Source organism: Siphateles boraxobius, unplaced genomic scaffold (assembly GCF_051911475.1).
Source record: "Siphateles boraxobius isolate OS27281-9 unplaced genomic scaffold, OSU_SipBor_1 7, whole genome shotgun sequence".
Lineage (NCBI taxonomy): Eukaryota > Metazoa > Chordata > Actinopteri > Cypriniformes > Leuciscidae > Siphateles > Siphateles boraxobius.
Genome location: NW_027509197.1, coordinates 18,520,288 through 18,534,355, shown reverse-complemented (window position 1 = coordinate 18,534,355; position 14,068 = coordinate 18,520,288). Strand labels below are relative to the sequence as shown.

General features: G+C 39.4%; 2 protein-coding genes across 2 annotated transcripts; one reads left to right on the top strand and one right to left on the bottom strand.

Annotated features, from left to right (window-relative positions):
- Positions 1-548: 548 nt before the first annotated feature.
- On the top strand, positions 549-12,952 carry rpe (ribulose-5-phosphate-3-epimerase). The gene is made up of 6 exons (XM_077216827.1): positions 549-712; positions 1,699-1,778; positions 2,001-2,140; positions 11,627-11,761; positions 11,852-11,938; positions 12,037-12,952. The coding sequence occupies exons 1-6, from the start codon at positions 591-593 to the stop codon at positions 12,157-12,159; spliced, it is 687 nt and encodes a 228-aa protein (XP_077072942.1). The 5' UTR covers positions 549-590; the 3' UTR covers positions 12,160-12,952.
- On the bottom strand, positions 12,249-13,403 carry prlh (prolactin releasing hormone). Its single transcript, XM_077215122.1, is given in 5 exon segments — positions 12,249-12,327; positions 12,716-12,795; positions 12,798-12,854; positions 13,061-13,140; positions 13,233-13,403. Coding segments are annotated over 5 exon segments (402 nt in total). The 5' UTR covers positions 13,339-13,403.
- Positions 13,404-14,068: the final 665 nt, after the last annotated feature.

Here is a 14,068-nt window from a genome sequence, read left to right as displayed (position 1 = left end):
ATAAAAAATGGGAAAATATAAATTTTGAAATATGAAATATGGGTCTTACACTAACAGACTACTGACATTTTGTTTTTACATTATTAGAATTATTTTTTAGAATCCAGAAATAAAAACAGTTTAGAAAGAATTTAGAAATACCTACTTTTATTTTGGTGTGCTTCAACACAAAAGAAGTTGTGGCTTCCAGCACAGAAAGGTCAAAGCAACTGCACTTGAGACCACTAAATATAGCCTACATTTTCAGGTAGGCTACACTGCAAGGAGTCAGAGAAATGTATTGCTAGAAAGGTATATTAAGAATGACAATCCTTACAACCCATCAATGCAAGTTTTCTATTAATATTTATAATTAATATTATTATTTCAATTTAAAATATAAAGCAGTGGACCACATTCAATGAGTAAAAAAAAAAAAAAGAAAGATAATCATCAATGTCAATGATTACGTCTCTAGGCGTCGGTGTTTCTTTTTTCAAATCGCGCCACCTCCTGGCAGTAATGGAATAACGCATGACTTTTGTTTTGAAATGCGTCTGTGAATAGCGGAAGTATGCAGCAGTGATTGCAGAGCAGAAGCAGGATCCAGCATGGCGTACACGGCGAAAATCGGACCGTCTATTTTGAGCAGTGATCTGTCGCAGCTCGGGAGGGAATGTGAACGAATGATGGAGTGCGGTGCTGATTATCTGCACCTTGATGTTATGGATGGGTGAGGAGGAGTAACGTTAAAGTTTTCAATTCTTTATGCAACTTTCTCATCTTACTTAATGTTGTCCTGCAGGCAGTTACAGAGATCAAATGGCCCAGAGAACTAAGACCATAAAAAGTAATTTTAATTACCAAAAAACTAGAATATTTAGTTGTCCTACATTTAGGCACAGGAGTGCTAACCTACGGTATGAACTCACCCACATTAGAAAAATGTAACATTCCTTAAAACTGACGTAAGTTACAAGAATTCGCCTACACATTCAAAGTTTCGGTGCGATACGATTTTTTAAATGTTCTTGAAAAGTCTCTCATGCTCTCCAAAACTGCATTTAAAAAAAATTAAAAATACAGTAGAAACAGTAAGAATGTGAAATATTACAGTTTAAAATGACTTTCATATTTAAATATATTTTAAGATGTAATTTATTTCTATTTCTTTAAAGCTGAATTTTCAGCATTATGCCAGTTTTCAGTGTCACATGATCCTTGAGAAATCAAACATTTGTTATTATTGTTAGTGTTAAAAACAGTTGCTTAATATTGTTGTGGAAACTGTCATTGTTTAGCATTCTTTGATTAATAGAAAGTTCAAAAGAACATTTTTTTAAAGTAATATTTTGTGACATTATAAATGTCTTTATGCTGTCTTTTTTGATACATCTAATGAACCCTTGCTGAATAAAAAATATATATATTTATTTCCCAATCTTTTGAAAATAATATTCATTCATTCATTAATTTGGTCCCAAACTAGTTTGCCCCCTTGTGTGATAGGGTTTTGGATATATTTGCAACTCGGTTATCCATTCTGCCATGGTGTCCGTTGTCCGTTTATTTTGAGTTTCAGGTTATATTTTGTACCTCATTCATGGAGAGTGCCACATAAACATATGATAGGAAGTAAAAGTTGATGAATCATGTGTCAGAAGTTAAGACATCTAATTCTGCCTCCCTCGACTCTTTCCTTCATCTTTGCATTTAAAGGCATTTTGTTCCAAACCTCACATTTGGGCATCCTATGGTGGAATGTTTACGACGCTGTATCGGACCTGATCCATTTTTTGGTGGGTTTCAGTCTTTACAAAATTTTATCTACTCTTGTTTCTAATGCATTTGAGCTGCATACATTCTGGCTTTCCTCTTTGGGACAGTTTTGTTAATAATCTGCTAAAGTGGGTTCATTCATGTTTTCACTCTCTCTCTCTGAATTGTTAAATAAACATTGCTTGTAGGATAAACCCCCTTGCTGTGTTTGGAGGCATTGCTTACTCTTTGCTTTATTACAGACATGCATATGATGGTGTCCAGGCCAGAGCAATGGGTGAAACCCATGGCAGCAGCTGGAGCCAATCAGTACACTTTCCATCTAGAAGCCACTGCCAACCCTGGCAACCTCATCAAGGAAATCAGAGAGAGCGGCATGAAGGTCTGTGCTAAAGTATCGCAAAACCAGTATTGTTTTATAGATGTATCAAATTATACAGTCCCCTTCAAAAGTATTGGAACGGTAAGTCAAATTCCTTCCGTTTTTGTTGTTCACTGAAGACATTTAGGTTTAAGATCAGAAGATGAGTATGAGACAAAACTTCAGAATTTCAGCTTTCAGCAGATTTCCTGGTTTTCACATCTAGATGTGTTAAACAACTCACAACATACCACCCTTTGTTTGAACCCACCCATTTTTCAAGTGAGCAAAAGTATTGGAACAAATCTTAAAGTAAATAACATTTAATATTTGGTGGCATAACTCTTGCTTGCAATAACTGCCTCAAGCCTACGACCCATCGACATCACCAAACTGTTGCATTCTTCATTTGTGATGCTATTCCAGGATTTTACCGCAGCTTCTTTCAGTTCTTGTTTGTTTCGGGGTGTTTCTCTCTTCAGTCTCCTCTTAAGGAGGTGAAATGCATGCTCTATTGGGTTAAGGTCAGGTGATTGACTTGGCCAGTCTAAAACCTTCCACTTTTTTCCCCTGAGGAAGTCCTTTGTTTTGTTGGCAGTGTGCTTTGGGTCATTGTCCTGCTGCATGATAAACTTTCTCCCGATTAGTTTCAATGCATTTCTCCGTAAATTGGCAGACAAAATGTTTCTGTACACTTCTGAATTCATTCTGCTGCTACCATCATCAGTTACATCATCAATAAATATTAATGAGCCTGTTCCAGAAGCAGCCATGCACGCCCAAGCCATGACATTACCTCCAGCATGCTTCACAGATGAGCTTGTATGCTTCGGATCAAGAGCAGTTCCTTTCTTTCTCCATACTTTGGTTTTACCATCACTTTGGTAGAGATTAATCTTGGTCTCATCAGTCCATAAGATTGTGTTCCAGAACTTTTGAGCTCATCTCTGTACTTCTTTGCAAATTTCAATCTGGCCTTCCGATTCTTACTGCTGATGAGTGGTTTGCATCTTGTGGTGTGGCCTCTATATTTCTGCTCTCTGAGTCTTCTTCGAACAGTAGATTGTGAAACCTTCACCCCTGCACTGTGGAGGTCGTTGGTGATGTCACTTACTGATGTTTTGGGGGATTTCTTCACAGCTCTCACAATATTTCTGTCATCAACTACTGTTGTTTTCCTTGGCCGACCTGTTCGACGTCTGTTACTCAGTACACCTGTAGTTTCTTTCTTTTTCAGGATATTCCAAATTGTTGTGCTTGCTATGCCCAATGTTTGTCCAATGGCACTGGTTGATTTTCCTTCTTTCCTCAGCTTGACAATGGCTTGCTTTTCTCCCATAGACAGCTCTATGGTCTTCATGTTGGTTTATCTTCTTTAACAGGAAATGCAGTCTTTATAGGTTTGAACCAAGTATGAAAACTTAGACTAGTCATGCAGATCTATTTAATGTTTGTATAATCAAACTAAAAGGCAACACCTGGGCAACAAGAAACACCTGTCAGTCACATGTTCCAATACTTTTGCTCACTTGAAAAAGGGGTGGATTCAAACAAAGGGTGGTATGTTGTGACTTGTTTAACACATCTATATCGGTTATTGGGGAAGTTAACAGTTAATATTGAATGGGCATGAATGCAATTTAAGCCCTGTAAATCAAGGAGCATCTCAATAATTAAAGGCAAGGTAGTAGATAAAACATTCTTCATTAATGGTGAGGCAATACCAACAGTTTCTCAGAAGCCAGTGAAGAGTCTAGGGAGATGGTACGATGGGGATCTAAAGGACACAGTTCGAGTGGGAGAAGTTAGATGACAAGCAGTGGAAGGGTTGAAGAGCATAAACAGCTGTGCTCTACCAGGCAAACTAAAACTCTGGTGCCTTCAGTTTGGTCTACTGCCAAGGTTGCTGTGGCCACTGACTGTGTACGAGGTTTCTTTGACAACAGTAAATAAGCTGGAAGCGTTAATAAGTTCATACATCAGGAAATGGTCGGGAGTTCCACGCTCCCTCAGCAGAGTGGGACTTTATAGTAAAGGAGTATTGCAGCTGCCAGTCTCTGCTTTAACCGAGGAGTTTAAGTGTGCCAAGGTCTGACTGGAAATGACTTTAGCAGAGTCACGCGACAAATGTGTAAGGGAGGCAGCCCCTGTGGTAAAAACTGGTAGAAAGTGGTCAGCAAAGAAATCTGTAGTAGAGGCAAAGGCTGACCTTCAAATTGGGGATATAGTGGGACAGGTACTGCATGGAAGAGGGGGTTTTGGGCTCAGTTTAGCTCCTCCTAAATGGCACAAGGCAGGCCCAGCTCAAAGGAGGAAGCTGGTAATCAACGAGGTGCGAAATCAGGAGGAGAGGATGAGATGTATAAAGGCCATTTCCCAGGCCAAGCAGGGAGAGTGGATGAGATGGGAGAGTGTGGAACAACGCAAAATGGGCTGGCAAGACCTTTGGTCAATTGAAGAGAGTAGGATCAGTTTCCTTATTAGGTCAACATATGATGTTCTCCCATCTCCGCAGAACCTAAACCTCTGGGTAGGAGAGGATCCCTCTTGTCCTTTGTGTTCATCACCTGCCACATTAAGGCACATTTTGACAGGATGTAAGGTAGCTCTTAGCCAAGGTCGGTTTACTTGGCGCCATGACCAAGTATTGCGATGTTTGGCTTTAGCATTGGAAGGCAAGCGTAGTATGACCAATAAGTTGCTGCCTGTTCTAGCAAAACATTACACGCAGAAGACAATATTCCTCTGCCCAGGCGAGCAACCACCAAGAAAAGGTGCTAACACCCATTCTCGCCCAGGACAACTGTAAGCTGCTAGGGACTGGAAGATGCTGGCTGATCTTGATCAACGGCTTATTTTTCCACCTGAGATTGCCACCACTAACCTCCGACCAGATATTGTTTTTTGGTCTGGATCAGCACGCATTGTTAAACTGATAGAGTTAACAGTGCCATGGGAGGATGAGGCATATGAGAGGAAGAAACTGCGGTATGCTCATCTGGCCACTGAAGCAGAACAGTGAGGATGGAGAGTCCAGGTTTATCCGGTGGAAGTGGGTTGTCGAGGTTTTGTGGCACACTCTACAACCCAGTTCCTCAGAGACGTCGGATTCGTGGCCAAGAGTTGCGTCGCACAGTAAAGAACTTATCTGAAGCAGCAGAAAGGAGCAGTAACTGGCTGTGGTTGAGACGGAAAGATTCTAGCTAGCTGTGTACAGGCCACCATGCTACGGTTTCGTAGAATTCTTGAAAACTTGAAGAGTCTGTTGGTTTATTTGTATATGTTGTATAGTATTTACAGTCATTACGTTCCTATGTACATTGCGTGAATGACGGGTGGTTGGGCAGATATTGTGTTTTGCGGTAGGTGGTATGCCATACGGAACCGTTGCTACTGAAACTGCATATTAACGCACCAGTGGGGCTCGACAGCCTTAGTCAAATGGGTTGGTGCGTATGGTTGGGTGGCGGGGAGATTGTGGTTCGGTCTCAGCAGCAACTGTTCGTTTATTTGTATAGGTTGTATAGTATTTACAGTCTTTACGTTCCTGTGTATATTGCGTGAATGACGGGTGGTTGGGCAATTATTGTGTTTTGCGGTAGGTGGTATGCCATACGGAACCGTTGCCACTGAAACTGCATATTAACGCACCAGTGGGGCTCAACAGCCTTAGTCAAACGGGTTGGCGCGTATGGTTGGGTTGCGGAGAGATTGTGAGATTGTGGTTAGGTCTCAGCAGCAAGAGGGAAGTAGAGGTCAGTAAGCTGGGCTGAGTTGAGTGGGGGACGGAGGGAGGTGACTCTGGGACGCCAGAGTCACTGTCGAGCCCTCTTGAGGTGTCGTGGGCTAGTCGATGAAACAGTGAGGACGGAAGGTGCCCACTTGAAGACCCTAGAGATGTTCCCTACTCCGCTCAATCCAGAGGGTTGTTTTGGGGGAACCGCACTGTGGTTGCAGCCGTTGTGTGTGCTGACGCGCAATACAGAATCAGAATCAGAAAGAGCTTTATTGCCAAGTGTGCTTGCACACACAAGGAATTTGTTTTGGTACTGAGGCTTCCAGTGGACGTATACAAATACAACATGAAACATAATACTACAAATTATAAGAATAAAAAATAAAAATATAAATATATGAGAATAAAACTATCACAGTTGGGTTTAGTCAGAATAGACATTTTCAGATTATGAACCTATTTACAGTGTTTTGAATATTATAAATAAATAAATCTACATATAAGTATCACCTGAGTTGTGGGATATTGCACTAAACAGTGGGAGTATTGCACTTACAGGCATATGCCTTGGGAGGAGTGTTAACTGTTCAGGAGGGAAATGGCCTGTGGGAAGAAACTGTTCCTGTGCCGAGATGTTCTTGTGGCCAGTGATCTGAGTCTCCGTCTTGACGGTAACAGTTCAAACAGGTGGTGTCCAGGGTGAGTGGAGTCTGTGATGATTTTACCTGCTCTCTTCCTCACTCTGGAAGAGTACAGGTCCTGGAGGTTTGGCAGGGGGGCACCAATAATCCTCTCCGCAGTCCGGACTGTCCGTTGTAGTCTCCTGATGTCTGATTTGGTAGCTGAACCAAACCAGACAGTGATGGAAGCGCACAAGACAGACTCAATGACGGCTGAGTAGAACTGAATCAGCAGATCCTGTGGCAGGTTGAACTTCCTCAGCTGGCGAAGGAAGTACAGTCTCTGCTGGGCCTTTTTCACAGTGGAGTCAATGTGATTGTCCCACTTCAGGTCCTGAGAGATGATAGTGCCCAGGAACCTGAATGACTCCACTGCTTCCACAGTGCTGTTCATGATGGTGAGTGATACACTGTAGCTATTAACACCAGACTGAAGGAGATTCACGTCACCAGATGGAAAGAAGTGTAAATGGATGGAGAAACATAGGTTACTGTAAAGCTACGTCTTAGTTGGTGCTTATCTTGGCGAAAGCAGAGTACAAATCAGCATGAAGTTTTAACATCTACTCTCGTGTAATGGAAATCATCTAGATGTGAAAACCAGGAAATAAAAGCTGAAATTCTGAACTTTTGTCTCATACTCATCTTTTGATCTTAAACCCAAATGTCGTCTTCAGTGAACAACAAAAACAAAGGAATTTGCCTTCCCGTTCCAATACTTTTGGAGGGGACTGTATGTCTTGAAAAGATCATGGCTGATGATTAACAACTCTCAAATGTTCTATTGTATTGAAAAGCACAAACATTGTAAAATGTAAAAGAAGCTAATTAATTAAATAAAAAATATGAATTAATTAATACATTTATATTATAGGCAGATGGTACAGTATGCTACTTTGAATGCTATGGCCCTGATTATTTAGATTTTAGGTGCCCTCTTCTGACTAACAGAGGAATTTATTTATCTTTATTTAACCCCTTAAACCTGAAGTGTACTGCCAGCGGCAGTCATGGAGCTGTCACACACGAATCCGCACAGACGTACATAGAGCCTTGTATACTGATGTCGTGTTTTTGCTCATAACTCCATGAAGCAGGCATAAATTATAGAAAATGGCACATCATTGTTTACAGCAGATTTTTACGATTAAAAAGTGCTCAAACTCATGGCGGATGAATATTCCTCATGGGCTTCTAACACATGAACCTGCACAGGCGCACATTCAATGAAGCATATAGATTTTGCATTGTGACGTTTAAGCTCATAACTCCATGAAACATGCATGAATTGTGCCAGCAGAGTCTTCATTTACAGCAGTCTCTATTGACAGTAGTCTCATGATTACAAACATATTCCATTGCGTTGATCACAAGATATTCCTCACGAGTGATGAATACTTGGCTAAAAACGTGTCTCCCGCCTTCCCAGGATGCCATCTGTTTTCCAATGTGTCCGGAAACCGTCCGTGCTTGTTTTTAAACGTGAAATAACACAAAATATGTATATTAAAGCTTAGAATCTCCGATTTTTAATGCATCAAACCACTTCAATAAACTTTTAACGTGTGCTGAGTAATCCATCTAAACCGGAGTGTACTGCCTGCTGGCGCCACCTGCTGTAGTTGCGAAAAATTCATCATATTTTTCAAAACTACTGCCTTGATAAACTCAACATAGGTGTCATTTGAAAGCTAGAGTCTGAACTTTACAATGAATGTAGCCAATTTGATTAACTCCCAAGTAGAGTTATTTGCTGATAAATAGAATATCTTTTTTTCTTAATCTATAAAATACTTTTTTATACTATGTACTGCAATGTGTCAAAAACATCATACAGCTCATGAAACATTCACAGATCATTGAAAATGGCACATCATTTTTTTTTTACAGCATATTATTACAATTGAAATGAGCCCAAAATGAACATAATCTATTGCTTTAAATTTCAACACTAGATTCAAACAAATTTTTAATTTGCCCCATTAGGGGCGTCAAGGACTGAACAAAAATGCTATCTTGGTACCAAATGCTATAACTTTTGATGACTTTATGCTAACACCACAACATTTGATCCAGATGCAGCTCACATTTAGGGGAACTTCATCAAAAAAGAATTACCCCCTACTGTTTTTCCTTCCCGAGTTATTGCATGTCAAACAAGAAAGATATGCAAAATCATAATAAAAATTATATATATATTTTTTCTTTTATCAGCAGTTTCTCGGCATCAGAATGTCCAAATGTAATGTAACTCTCCTTGATATAGTTTTGGAGTGATGCGTGATGAAATGCAACAAACATCCTGCTTTGAAATCTCTTTTCGCATGCCTAGATGAAGTGAAAATTTGTTTGTTTTTTTCAATTTCTTATTTCTGAAAAGTTATTCTAAAACCGAGGTTATAGTCTTATTGATACACATGTGTGGCTATTCTCTACAACTAAAATTTTTTTCACTGTCACAGGTGTTCAGTTGATTTGCACTAGGGCTGCAACTAACGATTATTTTAATAATTGATTAATCTGTCGATAATTTTTTCGATTAATCGGATAAAAAAACAGAAGGGAAAAAAAGCATTAATTTCCAACCCTTTATTCAAAAACAGAACTGACAGTGCAAATTCACTGTGCAAAAGATCTTCAGAATGTGCACAAACAGGTCACCCATGAACATCCCTGAGCTGTTAAAGTAATAATAATAATAAAAAAATGGACTAACACAAAAAACATACACATGAATGCTTTACATCTGCCAAATATATAGGCTTTTTTAAAATAGTGTACAAAAATATGTAATTTTTGTTAAAAGGGACCTGAGCTGTTAGAACAATAAATAATTTGATTTTAAAATTTGTTTGAACGTCAGAACTTGTTCTCTACAGTACACTCACAGACGCACACACTCACAAAGTCTCACACTCACAGACGCACACATTCACAAACTCTCACACTCACAGACGCACACACTCACAGACTCTCACACTCAGACACACACACTCACAAACTCTCACACTCACAGACGCACACACTCACAAACTCACACTCACAGACGCACACACTCACAGACTCACACTCACAGATGCACACACTCACAAACTCTCACACTCACAGACGCACACACTCACAAATGCACACACTCACAAACTCTCACACTCACAGACGCACACACTCACAAACTCTCACACTCACAGACGCACACACTCACAGACGCACACACTTGTGTGTTTTGTTTTTTATCAAATATGTTGTAATCTTTAACAAAATGTTTCACATTATTTGACAAGCACATGCACACAAAAGAAAAGACAAGTCTCGTGCAGTCGGATAATAGGTAATAATAATAGCAACAATAATAATTACAACAGAAGATAATATATCTAGTCTATCCTAATATTAATTATAAATACAATGTATATAAAATATAAATACAATGGATTGACCACCTCATATGGTGTGTAAGGCCTATTTTGCAGCTCATCCATTTGGAGCATATAGTGAAGTTTCTCGGAGTCATTTAGAATGAAAAATTCAGTGCTGCAAATTGTGGAAAAAATATTCCTCTTGTAGTGGTACTTGGGACAGACAAGAACAGGTTTTCATCTTCTGTCTATCTGATTGAAATCACAGTCTGCTAATTCAGTGGTAAAAATTTAATTGGTTTTATTTATTGTTGTCCATTTATCGAACTTCCATGCCTCTTAATAATTACATTCCTATGTACCAATTTACTAATGCTCGGACACACTCGGTCTCTCTCGCGCGCAGACACACTCGGTATCTTTTGCACACTGTTGCTCGCGCGCAGACACACTCGGTATCTTTTGCACACTGTTGCTCGCGCGCAGACACACTCGGTCTCTCTCGCGCGCAGACACACTCGGTATCTTTTGCACACTGTTGCTCGCGCGCAGACACACTCGGTCTCTCTCGCGCGCAGACACACTCGGTCTCTCTCGCGCGCAGACACACTCGGTATCTTTTGCACACTGTCGCTCGCGCGGTGACACACTCGGTATCTTTCGCACACTGTCGCTCGCGCGCTGACACACCCGGTCTCTCTCGCGCGTAGCGTCCAGTCCGAAGCCTCATAGCTCTGCTCCGCGCTGAACACATTCTTTTATACTCAACATCTCCGCGACTTATTGATAGTCGCGCGACACAACGAATCGATAATGAAATTCGTTGCCAACTATTTTAATAATCGATTTTAATCGATTTAATCGATTCGTTGTTGCAGCCCTATAATTTGCACCAAATATACCTTCATATACTCTGTCCATACAATCCCACACGAAATCTGAGGTCTGTGTAACAGCCTTCCGTTTTACATCAGATCGGCACAGTCTTGAACGGTTTTTAAATCTTCTCTTAAAACCTACTTTTTTCTTTAGCTTTTAATTCATTGAGCTTCTGTCATGAATGTGTGGTTTGCCCTTGTCTTTTTATCTTGTTTTGTTCAGCATTTTGGACAGCCATGTTTGCTGTTTTTAAATGTGCTGAATAAATAAAAACAAACTTGAAACTTGAGTCTTTACTTTTGTGTGTCACTCCGAAAAAAGTCTTAAGGGCTAAAAAAGGGCTTAAGGCATGTTGCATTTAATGTAACTTTTTTGTGTTCAAAATTTACAATATGTTTATAATGAGCGAGTGCATCATGAATCCATTTTCCAAACCGTGTTTTTGTCTTATCCTGAATCACTACGGTACACCTAATAAGTGTTTCTATTCTGACTATTTTAGACTGGTACAGGTCGTACCACTGTGGAGTAGCCTAGTACCTCTGTGACTCGTCATAGACATAAAGGACATAAACAGAGAGAATTAGCTCCACCTACAATGTTCTTCCGCAAGGCGCATGCAGTTTTGTTTATTAAACGCTAGAGCACCTAAAGTTACATACTGTAGCTTTAAGTTGCACAAAAAAAAAAAAAAAAAACCTTGAGGCTTGAATTAGACTTTGATTTTTCACTTGGACATGACATTACTCTAGAAGTAGAGAAAATGCTATTTAAAAAAAAAACCTTTCCCAGATCAATTGCTACTCAGTAAAATATCTAACAACCGTCTTATTCATTTTTGTTTTTTTTAATGCAGGTTGGTCTTGCCATCAAACCTGGAACAACTGTTGAGGAATTGGCACCATGGGCTAGACAGATCGATATGGCTCTTGTCATGACAGTAGAGCCTGGCTTTGGTGGTCAGAAGTTTATGGAAGATATGATGCCAAAGGTATGCAAATGTGTTTTTGCCTCTAGTATTCTCATTTAGATTCCTAAGACAATAATATTAAACATTGAAGATGCTTGTGTATCTCTACAGGTGAGTTGGCTCAGGAGTCAGTTCCCTTCTCTGGACATTGAAGTGGATGGAGGAGTCGGCCCAGACAGCATCCACAGATGTGCAGAGGTACACAAGTCAATTACCTCTCACACATTTATTTGTATGAATACAAAAGCAAGAAATTATTTGAAGCATTTTACTTTACTTTACTTCAACAACCCTAGGCTGGAGCAAACATGATCGTGTCAGGCAGTGCCGTAGTGAGCAGTGATGACCCTCGTTCTGTAATCGCCCTCCTCAAAAATGTTGTTATTGAGGCGATCCAGAAACGTTCTTTGGACCGCTGAGCATCTTGACTTTTTACCTCAAGTCTATTTTCATCCACCACTGAAAATCATTCCTGCAGATTCTGAGTCATTTTTAATGTATAAATTTGTTATTGAATGCTCAATGGTGCTTTGTGAACGGACATGACCAAATGTTGGATGTGCCGAGGGTGCGTTTGCTTTTCACATCTACAGAACATGAGAACAAAGACTCTTATTTGGATTCAGCAGTTTTCAGATGCATATGGCCTTTAAGAACCCTGACCAGACAGAATCTATCTGTTCTCTCGCCAGTGACATCAGTTTGACTATTCCCCTCATAACTGTATTTGGTTTGATTTCTTTCTTTGTTGTCTCACCGTGGTTGAGACAACAAACATTGATAAAGCTGCTCATAACTACTTCAGCTGTTATTTTTTCTGGTGTGTTGGTCATCAAATAATGACATTGTAATGCAGCTGCATAAGCTTTACATACTGTTATACATTTTCTGCAGATTGAGTTTAAATGGATTTTGAACATTCCATCAACCAATCTTTCTAATACCCTGATATGATAAAAGTGTAAATAAGAATACTTTAAATTGTTATTTGTCAGTCTGATTTGTCCATCGATGTCATATGAACATGCATTTATCTGTACTGAGGGTAGCAGTAACACAGCAATGTTTCAACACACTGAAGTGACCAAGCAAAGCTATCTGTGAAAAGTTTATCAAGTACAATGACACATTTTAACAAAATTATTATGTATAATATAGTTTTGAAATTAAATGCATTGAACAAATAATAAAATATGTGCATACATAACATAAGCAGATGCTTTAATGTAATTTGTAATAATCTGTAAATCTGAGTTGTCAGTTTACAGCTAGGACTTCAGGATAGCAAAACATGTGCTTTCCAAAATATGATCCTTCGCCTCTTTCTGCCATCCTTCGACCAAATCTCCCAACAGGTCGTATTCCTCTGCCTTTATACCAAACGGCATCAATGTTCGGATCTGCAGGGAATAATAGTATTAAGAATAGGAACATTTTATATTATATATTATTATAGCAAATATTTAAAATATTTCAATCAGTAAAATCGTACCCCTCATCCCCATTGAGCGTAATGGAAGCTCATCATGAGGTTTTGGCTGAGTAAAACATGCTAACAGCAGAAGGATACAGAGCAGAGCACACAGCTTTTCAAGCATGGCTTAGTGTCTATCACCAGAACTGAGAGAAAAGTGTCACCTGCAAACCTACAACAGAAAAAACGGCGATCAAATTCTAAACATTACAAAAATGCTTACCACTTTGGTTTCTATGTTTTCCAGATTACATATTTGAATCATGGCGATAAACATTTCTTTGTGAAAAAATATATATGACATAATACAGCCTTTACTAATGTACTGTTAGTAGAATAGCACCAAATATTTAAAGAATTTAACAGTATGGTTTTCTATTTGAAGCTGCTACATTTTACAAGATTCTTAATTGAAAAAAACTGAAATAAGTCTTCAACATATTTTGTCTATTACAACGCATTGACACTTACAGGATGTTGTAAACTGTTCACCTCTCGGTACTGCGTTCCTCAACTGTCAGATGAAAAATCCTTTAATGCAGAAGCAGCATAAATGTGTCTTGTCTTCAAGGTAGGAGTTGTTGGCAGGATTTGTGATCTTATAGTCTTGTCATAGCTGTGAGTATATGAAAACTTCTTAAGCAGCATTCTTGAGTCGTTCTCAGAGGTTGAGGATATTTTCTCCTGGATAGCCTGATTCACCAATTTATACTACCTCTGGGGGAGGGTGAAGGCTATACTGCTTACATGTACACACAAATCATCCTCACCCTAATAAATATGCCAAAGACAGTGGTAATGTGGATATGAACACTGGGGGATAACCCAGCATATGTTGGAATGGAGCTTGGCAA

What these genes read in the sequence shown, in the direction of transcription:
- rpe (XM_077216827.1), top strand. Translation starts at nt 591, where the DNA reads ATGGCGTACACGGCGAAAATCGGACCGTCTATTTTGAGCAGTGATCTG. An exon ending in CACCTTGATGTTATGGATGG is followed by an intron (nt 713 to 1,698) that starts GTGAGGAGGAGT and finishes TTGCATTTAAAG; the next exon opens with GCATTTTGTTCCAAACCTCA. An exon ending in CGGACCTGATCCATTTTTTG is followed by an intron (nt 1,779 to 2,000) that starts GTGGGTTTCAGT and finishes GCTTTATTACAG; the next exon opens with ACATGCATATGATGGTGTCC.